The sequence below is a fragment of the Panulirus ornatus genome, chromosome 40 (genome assembly GCF_036320965.1).
Source record: "Panulirus ornatus isolate Po-2019 chromosome 40, ASM3632096v1, whole genome shotgun sequence".
Classification (NCBI taxonomy): Eukaryota; Metazoa; Arthropoda; class Malacostraca; order Decapoda; family Palinuridae; genus Panulirus; species Panulirus ornatus.
In genome coordinates this window covers 9,432,773-9,447,542 of record NC_092263.1, presented here as the reverse complement: position 1 = coordinate 9,447,542, position 14,770 = coordinate 9,432,773, and the positions used below count along the sequence as shown (strand labels likewise).

The 14,770-nt window shown below is 39.0% G+C and overlaps 1 protein-coding gene across 2 annotated transcripts in view; it reads left to right on the top strand.

Moving 5' to 3' along the window:
* Positions 1 to 14,770, top strand: part of LOC139761352 (uncharacterized) — a 93,274-nt gene that overhangs the window by 45,472 nt on the left and 33,032 nt on the right. Inside the window, exon 10 of one of the 2 annotated variants that reach the window (XM_071685436.1) lies at positions 7,218 to 7,322. The exons of the other annotated variant lie outside the window; for it this stretch is intronic. Coding sequence (XP_071541537.1) covers positions 7,218 to 7,322 — 105 coding nt within the window. The remainder of the gene's footprint in view (positions 1 to 7,217; positions 7,323 to 14,770) is intronic. 2 annotated transcript variants of the gene reach the window in all.

Sequence of the window (14,770 nt, the reverse complement as noted above, 5' to 3'; positions counted from 1 at the left end):
GGGAGGAGGGAAAGCCAGTATATCGATACATTTTTGTTAACTTGTGTAGCAGTTTGCATTCCTGACTGATGCATTCACAGGCTGCCCAAATTCAAGTGCATAGGTTCATGTCCTGGCTGTGACAGTTGGTCCACAGTCACCCCTGTTGTTCATCCACCCCAAGGGGTTGTTTGGTAAAATGGGTACCTGGCTTAAGCTAGGATATATATATATATATATATATATATATATATATATATATATATTTTTTTTTTTTTTTTGTCGCTGTCTCCCGCGTTTGCGAGGTAGCGCAAGGAAACAGAGGAAAGAAATGGCCCAACCCACCCCCATACACATGTATATACATACGTCCACACACGCAAATATACATACCTACACAGCTTTCCATGGTTTACCCCAGACGCTTCACATGCCCTGATTCAATCCACTGACAGCACGTCAACCCCGGTATACCACATCGCTCCAATTCACTCTATTCCTTGCCCTCCCTTCACCCTCCTGCATGTTCAGGCCCCGATCACACAAAATCTTTTTCACTCCATCTTTCCACCTCCAATTTGGTCTCCCTCTTCTCCTCGTTCCCTCCACCTCCGACACATATATCCTCTTGGTCAATCTTTCCTCACTCATTCTCTCCATGTGCCCAAACCATTTCAAAACACCCTCTTCTGCTCTCTCAACCACGCTCTTTTTATTTCCACACATCTCTCTTACCCTTACGTTACTTACTCGATCAAACCACCTCACACCACACATTGTCCTCAAACATCTCATTTCCAGCACATATATCCTCCTGCGCACCACTCTATCCATAGCCCACGCCTCGCAGCCATACAACATTGTTGGAACCACTATTCCTTCAAACATACCCATTTTTGCTTTCCGAGATAATGTTCTCGACTTCCACACATTCTTCAAGGCTCCCAGAATTTTCGCCCCCTCCCCCACCCTATGATCCACTTCCGCTTCCATTGTTCCATCCGCTGCCAGATCCACTCCCAGATATCTAAAACACTTCACTTCCTCCAGTTTTTCTCCATTCAAACTCACCTCCCAATTGACTTGACCTTCAACCCTACTGTACCTAATAACCTTGCTCTTATTCACATTTACATTCACATTATATATATATATATATATATGTATATATATATATATATTATATATATATATATAATATATATATATATATATATATATGTATATATATATATATAGAGAGAGAGAGAGTGTCAATATGGCTTTAATTAAGGCCTCAGTTGTCCGTGCCATCTCGGCTAACATAAATATCAGGTTTATTACCAGTTAGAACACCGTATAAAGGAGAAAAGGAAAATATGTAAGCATAAAAAGCTGTAAATGAATTGAAGATGGGAATGGAAATAAAAAAGGAAATCCACAGTTAGCATAGGGAGGATAGAAGAGCTTGAAGAAAAAAATAAGAAATACCAGTAATGAAGTACTGGAATTGCATAGAAAAGAACAAAGGAATGGAGAGAAAGTAATTTGTAACATTTAAAAAAGAAGAAAATTAATGCAAAAAAAAAAGTATTCTGTTGTATGGAAAAGGATCCAAAATGTGATTCTCATTTAAACAAATCAAGAAAGCTTAGTTTTGGCCTTAAAGAAAAATATGAAAATGGCCCCAAGAAAATATTCATGATGTTAATTGATAAACATAAATCAACATCCTACGTAAACACCAGAAGAAAACGCTCATGAAAACACATTGAATAAGTTTGACAAGAATGCCATCATGGATATTTAACTGATAGACTGTCTGAAAGAAGACTCAGTGCTGGAACAAGATGGAATACCATGTGTTTTTCATAAAAAAGACAAGCAAGTCCAATTATGTTTATGGTCGACACAAAGCTTAGATGAAAGTAGATGGTTGATTTCTAAGCAATAGACTGTCTCAAAGAAGACTTAATATAAAGACCTGTTGGATTACCAGCTGTTTTCCATGAAAAGACAATGATGGCATCAGCAAGAGTGGTGATATTAACAGTTAAGACAAGGTTGATGAAAATAGATGGTTGTTTGAATAATTGACTATCTCAAAGATGACTCAGTCCTGAGACCAGATGGAATACCAGCTGTTTTCCATAAAAAGACAGAGATGGCACTAACAAGATCAGTGATTATATTACAGAGCTGAGAAGAGAGTATCACAGTATAAGTACATACGGTGGCATACATGTCACCAGTGCTGTATACCAGCACCAGCAAAGCCAAACATAAAAGGTTAACCAGGAAAATGGTTCGAGAAGTTCCTGATGGGCAGAGAAATTAAAGTATTGTGCTGTAGTAGCAGCCGGATTGATGTTTGATGATTTAATAGGTGTTTTTTTTTTTTTTTTTTTTTTTTTTTTTTTTATACTTTGTCGCTGTCTCCCGCGTTTGCGAGGTAGCGCAAGGAAACAGACGAAAGAAATGGCCCAACCCCCCCCCCCCATACACATGTACATACACACGTCCAGACACGCAAATATACATACCTACACAGCTTTCCATGGTTTACCCCAGACGCTTCACATGCCTTGCTTCAATCCACTGACAGCACGTCAACCCCTGTATACCACATGACTCCAATTCACTCTATTTCTTGCCCTCCTTTCACCCTCCTGCATGTTCAGGCCCCGATCACACAAAATCTTTTTCACTCCATCTTTCCACCTCCAATTTGGTCTCCCTCTTCTCCTCGTTCCCTCCACCTCCGACACATATATCCTCTTGGTCAATCTCTCCTCACTCATTCTCTCCATGTGCCCAAACCATTTCAAAACACCCTCTTCTGCTCTCTCGACCACGCTCTTTTTAATTCCACACATCTCTCTTACCCTTACGTTACTTACTCGATCAAACCACCTCACACCACACATTGTCCTCAAACATCTCATTTCCAGCACATCCATCCTCCTGCGCACATCTCTATCCATAGCCCACGCCTCCCAACCATACAGCATTGTTGGAACCACTATTCCCTCAAACATACCCATTTTTGCTTTCCGAGATAATGTTCTCGACTTCCACACATTTTTCAAGGCTCCCAAAATTTTCGCCCCCTCCCCCACCGTATGATCCACTTCCGCTTCCATGGTTCCATCCGCTGACAGATCCACTCCCAGATATCTAAAACACTTCACTTCCTCCAGTTTTTCTCCATTCAAACTCACCTCCCAATTGACTTGACCCTCACCCCTACTGTACCTAATAACCTTGCTCTTATTCACATTTACTCTCAACTTTCTTCTTCCACACACTTTACCAAACTCAGTCACCAGCTTCTGCAGTTTCTCACATGAATCAGCCACCAGCGCTGTATCATCAGCGAACAACAATTGACTCACTTCCCAAGCTCTCTCATCCCCAACAGACTTCATACTTGCCCCTCTTTCCAGGACTCTTGCATTCACCTCCTTTACAACCCCATCCATAAACAAATTAAACAACCATGGAGACATCACACACCCCTGCCGCAAACCTACATTCACTGAGAACCAATCACTTTCCTCTCTTCCTACACGTACACATGCCTTACATCCTCGATAAAAACTTTTCACTGCTTCTAACAACTTGCCTCCCACACCATATATTCTTAATACCTTCCACAGAGCATCTCTATCAACTCTATCATATGCCTTCTCCAGATCCATAAATGCTACATACAAATCCATTTGCTTTTCTAAGTATTTCTCACATACATTCTTCAAAGCAAACACCTGATCCACACATCCTCTACCACTTCTGAAACCGCACTGCTCTTCCCCAATCTGATGCTCTGTACATGCCTTCACCCTCTCAATCAATACCCTCCCATATAATTTACCAGGAATACTCAACAAACTTATACCTCTGTAATTTGAGCACTCACTCTTATCCCCTTTGCCTTTGTACAATGGCACTATGCACGCATTCCGCCAATCCTCAGGCACCTCACCATGAGTCATACATACATTAAATAACCTTACCAACCAGTCAACAATACAGTCACCCCCTTTCTTAATAAATTCCACTGCAATACCATCCAAACCTGCTGCCTTGCCGGCTTTCATCTTCCGCAAAGCTTTTACTACCTCTTCTCTGTTTATCAAATCATTTTCCCTAACCCTCTCACTTTGCACACCACCTCGACCAAAACACCCTATATCTGCCACTCTGTCATCAGACACATTCAACAAACCTTCAAAATACTCATTCCATCTCCTTCTCACATCACCGCTACTTGTTATCACCTCCCCATTTACGCCCTTCACTGAAGTTCCCATTTGCTCCCTTGTCTTACGCACCCTATTTACCTCCTTCCAGAACATCTTTTTATTCTCCCTAAAATTTACTGATAGTCTCTCACCCCAACTCTCATTTGCCCTTTTTTTCACCTCTTGCACCTTTCTCTTGACCTCCTGTCTCTTTCTTTTATACTTCTCCCACTCAATTGCATTTTTTCCCTGCAAAAATCGTCCAAATGCCTCTCTCTTCTCTTTCACTAATACTCTTACTTCTTCATCCCACCACTCACTACCCTTTCTAAACAGCCCACCTCCCACTCTTCTCATGCCACAAGCATCTTTTGCGCAATCCATCACTGATTCCCTAAATACATCCCATTCCTCCCCGACTCCCCTTACTTCCATTGTTCTCACCTTTTTCCATTCTGTACACAGTCTCTCCTGGTACTTCCCCACACAGGTCTCCTTCCCAAGCTCACTTACTCTCACCACCTTCTTCACCCCAACATTCACTCCTCTTTTCTGAAAACCCATACTAATCTTCACCTTAGCCTCCACAAGATAATGATCAGACATCCCTCCAGTTGCACCTCTCAGCACATTAACATCCAAAAGTCTCTCTTTCGCACGCCTGTCAATTAACACGTAATCCAATAACGCTCTCTGGCCATCTCTCCTACTTACATAAGTATACTTATGTATATCTCGCTTTTTAAACCAGGTATTCCCAATCATCAGTCCTTTTTCAGCACATAAATCTACAAGCTCTTCACCATTTCCATTTACAACACTGAAACACCCCATGCATACCAATTATTCCCTCAACTGCCACATTACTCACCTTTGCATTCAAATCACCCATCACTATAACCCGGTCTCGTGCATCAAAACCGCTAACACACTCATTTAGCTGCTCCCAAAACACTTGCCTCTCATGATCTTTCTTCTCATGCCCAGGTGCATATGCACCAATAATCACCCACCTCTCTCCATCAACTTTCAATTTTACCCATATTAATCGAGAATTTACTTTCTTACATTCTATCACATACTCCCACAACTCCTGTTTCAGGAGTATTGCTACTCCTTCCCTTGCTCTTGTCCTCTCACTAACCCCTGACTTCACTCCCCAGACATTTCCAAACCACTCTTCCCCTTTACCCTTGAGCTTCGTTTCACTCAGAGCCAAAACATCCAGGTTCCTTTCCTCAAACATACTAATAGGTGTAATAGGATTTAATAGGTGTACCACAAGAAAAGGTATCAGCAGCTGTTTTGTTGTGTTACTGATATGAGACATTGACAGGGAAGTAAAGGAAAATGTAGTAAGATGTTTTGCAGGTAACACTAGCATCTTTAAGTTATGGGGAGGGAGGGAGAAGCTAAGAATTCAGAGTGGAATGATTAACAGTATACTGTATTGGTGACACTCACAAGAGACCGACAAGGAAAGAAATTGAAATAGAAGTAATTGTCTGTGATTTAGGGGTCATCAGTAATGAAAAGGTGGGAATCAAGATTGGAAAGATTATGTTACTGAGTTATATAATGAGAAATGTGATTTTGAAAACTTTCACGACAAGAAATTGAAAGCTGATAGAATTTTTATTGTATATATGAGAAGGAAAATTGAATACTGTTGTTTTGAGCTGTCTTCAGATGACAAGCTGTAATTGATAAGTTAGAGAGAATTGAGAACCACATACAAGTAATGTTGAGGGATTGGAACATATGGCCTTTTGTAAAAGATCAAAAGAACTTTTAACTATACAGTCTAGAAATTTGTGTATGCTGATAGATAAAAGGAATCAGAGAAAATATGCTGAAGTTAAAAGCTATCAGGCTGGAAAATTGAGTGATTTGATGTGCAACATATGGAATATAACAGAAAGGCTTCAAGTGAAAGTATTCAAGAGCCGAGAAGAATGTGGAGAGACTCGTGGTTTTGTCCAATTTGATTAAACGTTTTAATGGATGCTGTACTGAAATGCTTAAAACAAAAAATTTGACAGATGGTTTAGTTCTAAAATGAACCCAGGATTGACTTCTATGAAATGTGTGTGGCTGCAGAAAACAACAGTAATGTGAGTTGAGCAAAAAGTGGCGAGCAGTATGCACCACTTGTGACTCAGGCAAAATCTCGTCATAGGTACTCATAGGTAGGTACACATTCTCTCTCCCTCTCTCATATGTTTTTATGGCTGATAATAGACCAGTTTTATTTTCTAATGAGTGATTAATTTGACAATTCGATTTTGCTTGATAGTTAACGAATGGAAAAATTTTTGTACGCATTTGTTTATATATATATATTTTCTTTAGAAATTGTTTTATTTTCATTTTTGTGATACTTCTTTTAATTTTATCACTTTTACAGATGTCCTATTTCATTGCAGTACTTTTGTCATAATGAGTTAGAGTAACCTGGCTTATGGTTAGTTTTACTGAAGTTAGTAGTTTCTCCTTTGCTACTTTATGATGGGTTACTCATTGTTTCCCTGGTATCTGATCTTGGGTGGGTAAAAATCTCCTTCTCCTGCACCATCTGCCACTGTATATCATATTGGGCCTCGATGACCATGCTTGTGGCTGCACTTGACACTTAGATTCTGAAGTAGAGCCCACGTGTAAATAAGTGGTTTCATGAAGTAGCATGCAGTATATCTTAATATTTATATTATCATTATGTACAATAAAATAATTATAATAGTTAAATTTTTTTTCTTGGGTATTTTGTCTGGTGTATACTAAATTATTGAACCAACAACTTTTGGTTTCTAACACAATCATTATTGGAAATTTGATATAGATCTGATAGTTTTTTCTAATGATAGGAAGTACTTGCATGAAATTGCAGAACCTCTTTAATGCATTTTTTAGTACAAGTGGCCACCATCATAGTTGTCTCTCTGGGTATGTGTATGTGGTGTGTGTCTCAAGTGGGTGTGTGCCTGTCATGTTGCATGTGGTGGTGTCATGTTCTAGGTTCAACCCCGAGCCGTGGGCCCCTCGTGGCCGCTTTGCTCAGCCCGCCCACTCGCACCACTTCCGCTCGCACTCTACTGACCTCTCGACCCGAGGCCTGCCCAGGTACGTACCCTCTTGACCTCGGCATGGACGACTTCGATTCCCCGCGTCCTCCCGCACAGCTTGTTTATCCCATCGCTACCAGCTGATTGTACTTCCCTGCTGTTCATCTAAAGGCTCAGATATGTAGTTTGCTCATGCTCAGCTGTTGTGTATTATGTAGTTTTCTTTTGTACAGAATGTTTTGATGATCAGAAATTCACAGATATTTCATTGTATAAAATAGATATAATGGCATTATTTGCATACAGTCAACAAACTTAAAGTTATTACTGGACCAAAAGATTTTCCTTGTTCAGTCTGTGACATGGCTACAGATTAATTTTTTAATAAATTTATGCTTTTTTATTATTACTTCGTATTTTGGGAAGGCAGTTACAAATACTGGCAGCTTGAGATTAATTTTGTTTGTCATAGAGTATACAGTATTTGAAATCATGAATTATTCCTCACTTAGAGTGTCAAATTTTACAGTGGCCAGTATAGTGACAGACTGTACAGTGGCCCAGTATAGTGATACTGTACATTGGCCAGTATAGTGACACTGTAGTGGCCAGTATAGTGACAGACTGTACATTGGCCAGTATAGTAACAGTCTGTGCAGTGGCCATTATAGTGTCAGACTGTATGGTGAACAGTATAGTGATAGACTGTACAGTGGCCAGTATTGTGACAGACTATATAGTGGCCAGTCTTGTGACAGACTATATAGTGGCCAGTATAGTGACACTGTACAGTGGCCGGTATAGTGATAGATTGTACAGTGGCCAGTATTGTGACAAACTGTACAGTGCCTAGTATAGTGACATACTGTACAGTGGCCAGGTTCAGAATGTCTGCTTATGATGTTGCATGATAATTTTTTTGAACTTGTGACACCCTACACTCAGCTACAGCCTGGGGCAAAAAGTTGGTCATTTTCTTTTTTACATCTTAGTACTGTAGTACACCTAGATGGTACATGTTCATGAGTTATGAATGATGTCTATATTATGTTCTGAACATGTGTTAGTTAAGATCTGAAGCAAGAGAAAGAAAGAGAGCAAGTGGGAAATCTCTGGAGCCGAAATGTGTCCCTTTTTGTATTTCTTTTTTTATTGATATATGGCACCACCTTTCAGTGACAGTTCTTATAAGATGATGCTCAGAATGTACTTTGAATATTCATCAGATGATGTACATGGCATTTTCAGTAGAATGTCACAGTCTAACATCCATCCTTGAGAAGGAGAGATTGGAGAACTGCATTCTTTCATATATGATTTATTTTGATTGAACTTTTTCTCTTTCAAGCAGTGATTTTTGCAACTGAGTATTGAAAGGTTGAGCTGTATATAAGAGTAGAAACTATCATATTGATGATAAAGGATGCATTTTGATGATGATTCGTATAAAGATTTATCATTGATTTCGTTATCCACAAATATCTCATGGGTTTAAAGTAATAATGCGTAAGAAATAGTGGATGATGGAAACTACTGATGTGCATGTTCCTTTTCACAGTTTTAATTGGGTTTTGAAAAAGCATTTATGATAAATAGATGTACTTACACTGATGCTTATGTTGGTATGATTCATGGGATGGTCGTAGAGGAGTTTTTATCTGTTGTGATACATTTTCTCAACCTCCTTTTTTTTTATTTATCTTATAAGTGAAGGCAACTGAAGTAAAGTGTTCCCTTGTAGCAGTCTGTTTCTTAAGTTTATGTTTATTGTAATATTTGCTGTTTGTAGTACATCTTTGAAGGTTGTTGATGTGACACTTACTGGTTTTGTTACATTCCTGAAGGTTAGAACCTCTTAATTTTCAAGAATACAGCATATATCCTGCACCTTTGTTTCAGCTTTGTAATTGTAGTGGTTGATAGAGATGTTTGAAGTTTTACGTAAAACTAATTTTCAACAAATTTTGGTGAATGTTTACAGAAATTTTAGAAACTAGGTAACTTCCTGAAATACTAGAAATCTTATTTCGTATTAGAAGCATTGGAAAATGTAGCACTTATTTTTGTATTGATGTTTTATATCTGATTTCTTTTCTTTTATATTTGCCTACTTTAGGAACAGGTGACAGTTAAATACATCATATATTTCTCTCTCTCTCTCTCTCTCTCTCTCTCTCTCTCTCTCTCTCTCTCTCTCTCTCTCTCTCTCTCCCTCCCTCCCTCCCTCCCTCCCTCCCTCCCTCCCTCTCCCCCTCTCCCGCTCCCTCTCTCTCCTGATCCCCCCCCTCGCTCTCTCTCTTTTTCTCTCTCTCTCTCTCTGACATGCATACACACGCTCATTCAAACTGGGATGCTAGAAGTAGAATCTCCCACAAACAGTGGTTTCACCATAAATCTTTATGCATTTTAGTGTCACAGGTTTAGTACCATTCCACAAAACACTGCTTTAAGAATTGTGTGTGTTTATATGATTGTTATGGAGTCCTACATGACCAATTAATGTGGCAAACAAAGTTAGTAGTTAAGAGGTGCCAAACTAGTGCAGAAAGCCTCACTGGAGCTTGCTGGATACAAATTGAGGATACATATTTGTTAGTCAAGAAGAGGTATGCACGTCATCTTCCCACCAAAAAGGGAACACAGTGAATGAAAATAGCTTGAAGTGGAAGTGAAGCAGCTTATCAGCTGCTTGAATTCTAAGACAGGGAATGCAAGTGAAAAAATATAAGGGGTTGGCAATCCAGCAAGTAAGCAAGCTTGAAGGAGACATAGGGGAATAACACTCATCTTAGTGTGATAGTCCTAAAAAAAGCCATAATGTTGAAAGGTGCGAGAACAAATGAAGTAAACTTACTGAGCCCGTTTAGATGGTAAATTTGCATGCAGGTGAGAAGAAAAACATTACATCTTTTAAGTGGAACTATTTTGAAGATGTAAATACAACCTATTTAGCCCACCTCTATTATTGTTACTATTATTATTCATCAGTGACGATATGGGAGAAAAATTGCTATCAGTGTATCATCTCTTGCATGTTGTAGAGGGTGACTAAGAGGGGCAGGAGTTTAGGGATGTTAATCTTAGTTTCAGTCATCTGTTTCAGGCACTTCCTCACTTACGTGGGATATGAACATATATAAAAAAATACTTTCAATTGTTTTTATCATTATTTATTATTATTGCTGTTTTATTTTATTTATTTTATTATACTTTGTCGCTGTCTCCCGCGTTTGTGAGGTAGCGCAAGGAAACAGACGAAAGAAATGGCCCAACCCCCCCCCCCATACACATGTTTATACATACGTCCACACACACAAATATACATACCTACACAGCTTTCCATGGTTTACCCCAGACGCTTCACATGCCCCGATTCAATCCACTGACAGCACGTCAACCCCGGTATACCACATCGCTCCAATTCACTCAATTCCTTGCCCTCCTTTCACCCTCCTGCATGTTCAGGCCCCGATCACACAAAATCTTTTTCACTCCATCTTTCCACCTCCAATTTGGTCTCCCTCTTCTCCTCGTTCCCTCCACCTCCGACACATATATCCTCTTCGTCAATCTTTCCTCACTCATTCTCTCCATGTGACCAAACCACTTCAAAACACCCTCTTCTGCTCTCTCAACCACGCTCTTTTTATTTCCACACATCTCTCTTACCCTTACGTTACTCACTCGATCAAACCACCTCACACCACACATTGTCCTCAAACATCTCATTTCCAGCACATCCATCCTCCTGCGCACAACTCTATCCATAGCCCACGCCTCGCAACCATACAACATTGTTGGAACCACTATTCCTTCAAACATTCCCATTTTTGCTTTCCGAGATAATGTTCTCGACTTCCACACATTCTTCAAGGCCCCCAGAATTTTCGCCCCCTCCCCCACTCTATGATCCACTTCCGCTTCCATGGTTCCATCCGCTGCCAGATCCACTCCCAGATATCTAAAACACTTCACTTCCTCCAGTTTTTCTCCATTCAAACTCACCTCCCAATTGACTTGACCCTCAACCCTACTGTACCTAATAACCTTGCTCTTATTCACATTTACTCTTAACTTTCTTCTTCCACACACTTTACCAAACTCAGTCACCAGCTTCTGCAGTTTCTCACATGAATCAGCCACCAGCGCTGTATCATCAGCGAACAACAACTGACTCACTTCCCAAGCTCTCTCATCCCCAACAGACTTCATACTTGCCCCTCTTTCCAAAACTCTTGCATTTACCTCCCTAACAACCCCATCCATAAACAAATTAAACAACCATGGAGACATCACACACCCCTGCCGCAAATCTTCATTCACTGAGAACCAATCACTTTCCTCTCTTCCTACACGTACACATGCCTTACATCCTCGATAAAAACTTTTCACTACTTTCCTCCCACACCATATATTCTTAATACCTTCCACAGAGCATCTCTATCAACTCTATCTATAATTATTGATATTATTATTATCATAATATTGTGATTATTATTATTATCATAATGATTAAGATATTGCCTGTGTTGATCAAACTTGGAAAGGTGCAGGTAATAAGCTGATGGGATACCAGTAACCTCTATTGACAGAAGAGTGCATCTTGTGGTCTGATTCATGTACATTACTCTATCCTGTGAAATATGATCATCTGCTATCTATTCAACAGATATATAAGATGATTAACCTCAGAAGACCATGTATTGTAATTCCACATGTTAGTGAAACATGATTATATTGAGGTTACCAGTTGTCTTAAGTAGGTTTTCTTTATCTTCATTCGGAAATCTTTAGTGCAGAAGTGGGTAATCATCAGCATTGTCTGACTGTCATAGAGAGGAGGTGAGTCTAGTCTCTCTCATCCCCTCATGATACTGAAAGAGCTCGATCAGAATGCTCTTCCACATCTGTCTTTGATATTGGTAGAATTGGGCCAGACAACTGTCTCTTATCATTATCATTCCAAAGAATGGTCGGATTTGTTTAGTACACCGCTTCCCACCTCTGTCAGTGGTTAGGCATTGTAAGATGTGGTCACCGCATTGTCTCACTTTTTTATCAACACCATTCATGTTTATTGATGGTGTCTATCAGTCTGTCTTTACCTCTGACACTTGGTCCCTCTGGGAACTCCCATCATAGGGATGGCCACAGCAAAAGAGTCTCCACACATCCCTGATGATAATATTGTTGGATCAAAACACCATTAATATTTGACAAAAAGAAAATGATAGAGTTTGGTCTGAGTATTGTTTTTCATTGCTAGTAATTGATAATGGTGTTGTTTAGTCAGAATTTGTGACTTTGTGATCAGCACTTGATAATGCAGACAATAGGGTTTAGTCCAGGGGTAGGCGGTTATTTCATTATGGGGGCCACTTGGAAAGATTTCACTTAGAATGCTGGCTGTATAGCATTTACATAAAAGCCTTGGTTTTGAATTATAAGATTAATCATCCAGAAACAAAACACACACATGCACACAATTAGTTTCTCAAATATGAATTTTCATTCCATGAACGCGTCTTGCAAATAAACTATTATTTTTATAACTTCGCACAATTATATGCATTATCTTCTTATATATTTGTTTATAACATATCCTTATGTATACAATGAATAGAAAAATTATAATACATGAATTGAATTGATTAAATTTATATTTTGAACAATTACATTTTAGTAGGGCTTTGGGAAGAGCTGACGTGAAGAATGTGTTGATGGTTACAGTCCATATCAGCCCATTTCACCTTTCTCACCCTCACTTCATCTTTCTTTGTCTCTTATGGCACCTATGTCAGCTAAAATTTTGGCCTAAAACCTAATGTGTTTTTTTTATTTATTTAAATACCTAATGCCTTCATGGGCTGGATTACATCTTTTTTTATGGTTTAAATATGGCCTGCAGGCCACCAATTACTTGCCCTTGGTTTAATTGTCATCATGGTATTTGCATCATAATCATCACATGATAGCGATAAATTTTGCCAAAACATCATTGTGTGTCATCATCACTTCTTGATAATGGCTGGATTTAGTCACTTCTTGATAATGGTAAGCTTTGACCAAAACTTTGTCTTTCATATTTTCAATTCAGTTTTTATCATGAGACTAATTTTTTGATTTTGTAACAGGGTTATTGAAGATTGTTTTCTTTTCCTTGTTATGTTGTTGCTACCACGATGTTATGCTTCTTTAGACCAACTTTGCCTAAGTATCAGATACAGATGATGGAAAGATTGTGCAATATCTGAGTAGTTATTTTAACTGAAGATTTTGTTCACAAACTTAACTTTTGTAATGTCTTTGAAATCATGGTTAATTTTGTTTGTAAAGAAAAAGAAACCCATGCCTGGCCAAGTTTTGGTAAGGAGATTAGTATGATATATTTCTTCTGATGACATACTGTTCTGATGTGTTGAATTAGATTCTGCATCCTCAGTTTGCAATTGTATCTATGCAGTTTCTTGTGTTACTGAGTTTTATTTCCTTATGGAGTGTATTGTTTATGTCTCTGCTGAGCTTACCCACTCAGCTCAGTATGAAGCCTTAGGGCTTCATCAGGATGGCGCTATTTACTTATGAGTGTTAGGGGAGTATATCCTGAAAAATGCCGTCTTTTAGCTTAAGATGTGGCAAAGATATTATGGGGTTGTTGTGTTGATAAGCACCACCACAACAAGTGAGTTTGTTTAGTAAATAATTCGCAAGTTTAAAGATTGAAGAAGACGAATTATTTGTTGCGATTAGCCATGTTCTATATTCATTGATGCTTGTACCAGAGGTCACAAATGTGGAACCACAAAATCCATGTGATACATGTACTGGAAGCAAGTTGTAAGATGTATCACTTTCAAATTATTTATTATCGCATATTTTTATGTTTCGAAAAGAAGTAACAGAGATGGGGGCTAAGTGAGGATTTTTCCTCAAATGCTCAGGTCTCTGTTCTTGATGATACTTCGTTAAAGTGGAAAATGGCATATATGTATGAAAAAAAGAATTTGCATCAGGGTATATTCCATTGTTATAGAGATGAGTGTTGTCAGATTTTTTTTGTCAATGAAGAGAATACAAAATAGAGAGCTACTGAATGGCTGTTGTGTAAAACTGTATTCCTTAAGTAACATGCCAGCCTATTCTGCTCAGCGGTGAAAATGCTTGGGGGATTTTGGGGGTAATGCTTTCCCTAATATCTAAAGTACGACTCTTGTTGGGCAATTTTGAATGAGAATAGGCAAGTTTCTGGGTATTGAATACTAGTTATTTTTAATGATGTTAGAAAAGGTAACACCTATACAATTACTGGGCAGCGACAGGACCACGCCCTGTTTATCAGGCACTGATACCTCATGTCCTCCTAAGGAAAATACTCGAAGTTTCACTCTAGATTCTGCTGTAGATATATGGGATACATATCTGTGCCAATCTTTCCAAGGGAAGGTGACCACACCATGATCTGATTCAGAGCATTGCAGCTAGCTTGAACAGAAAAAAAAAGAAAGG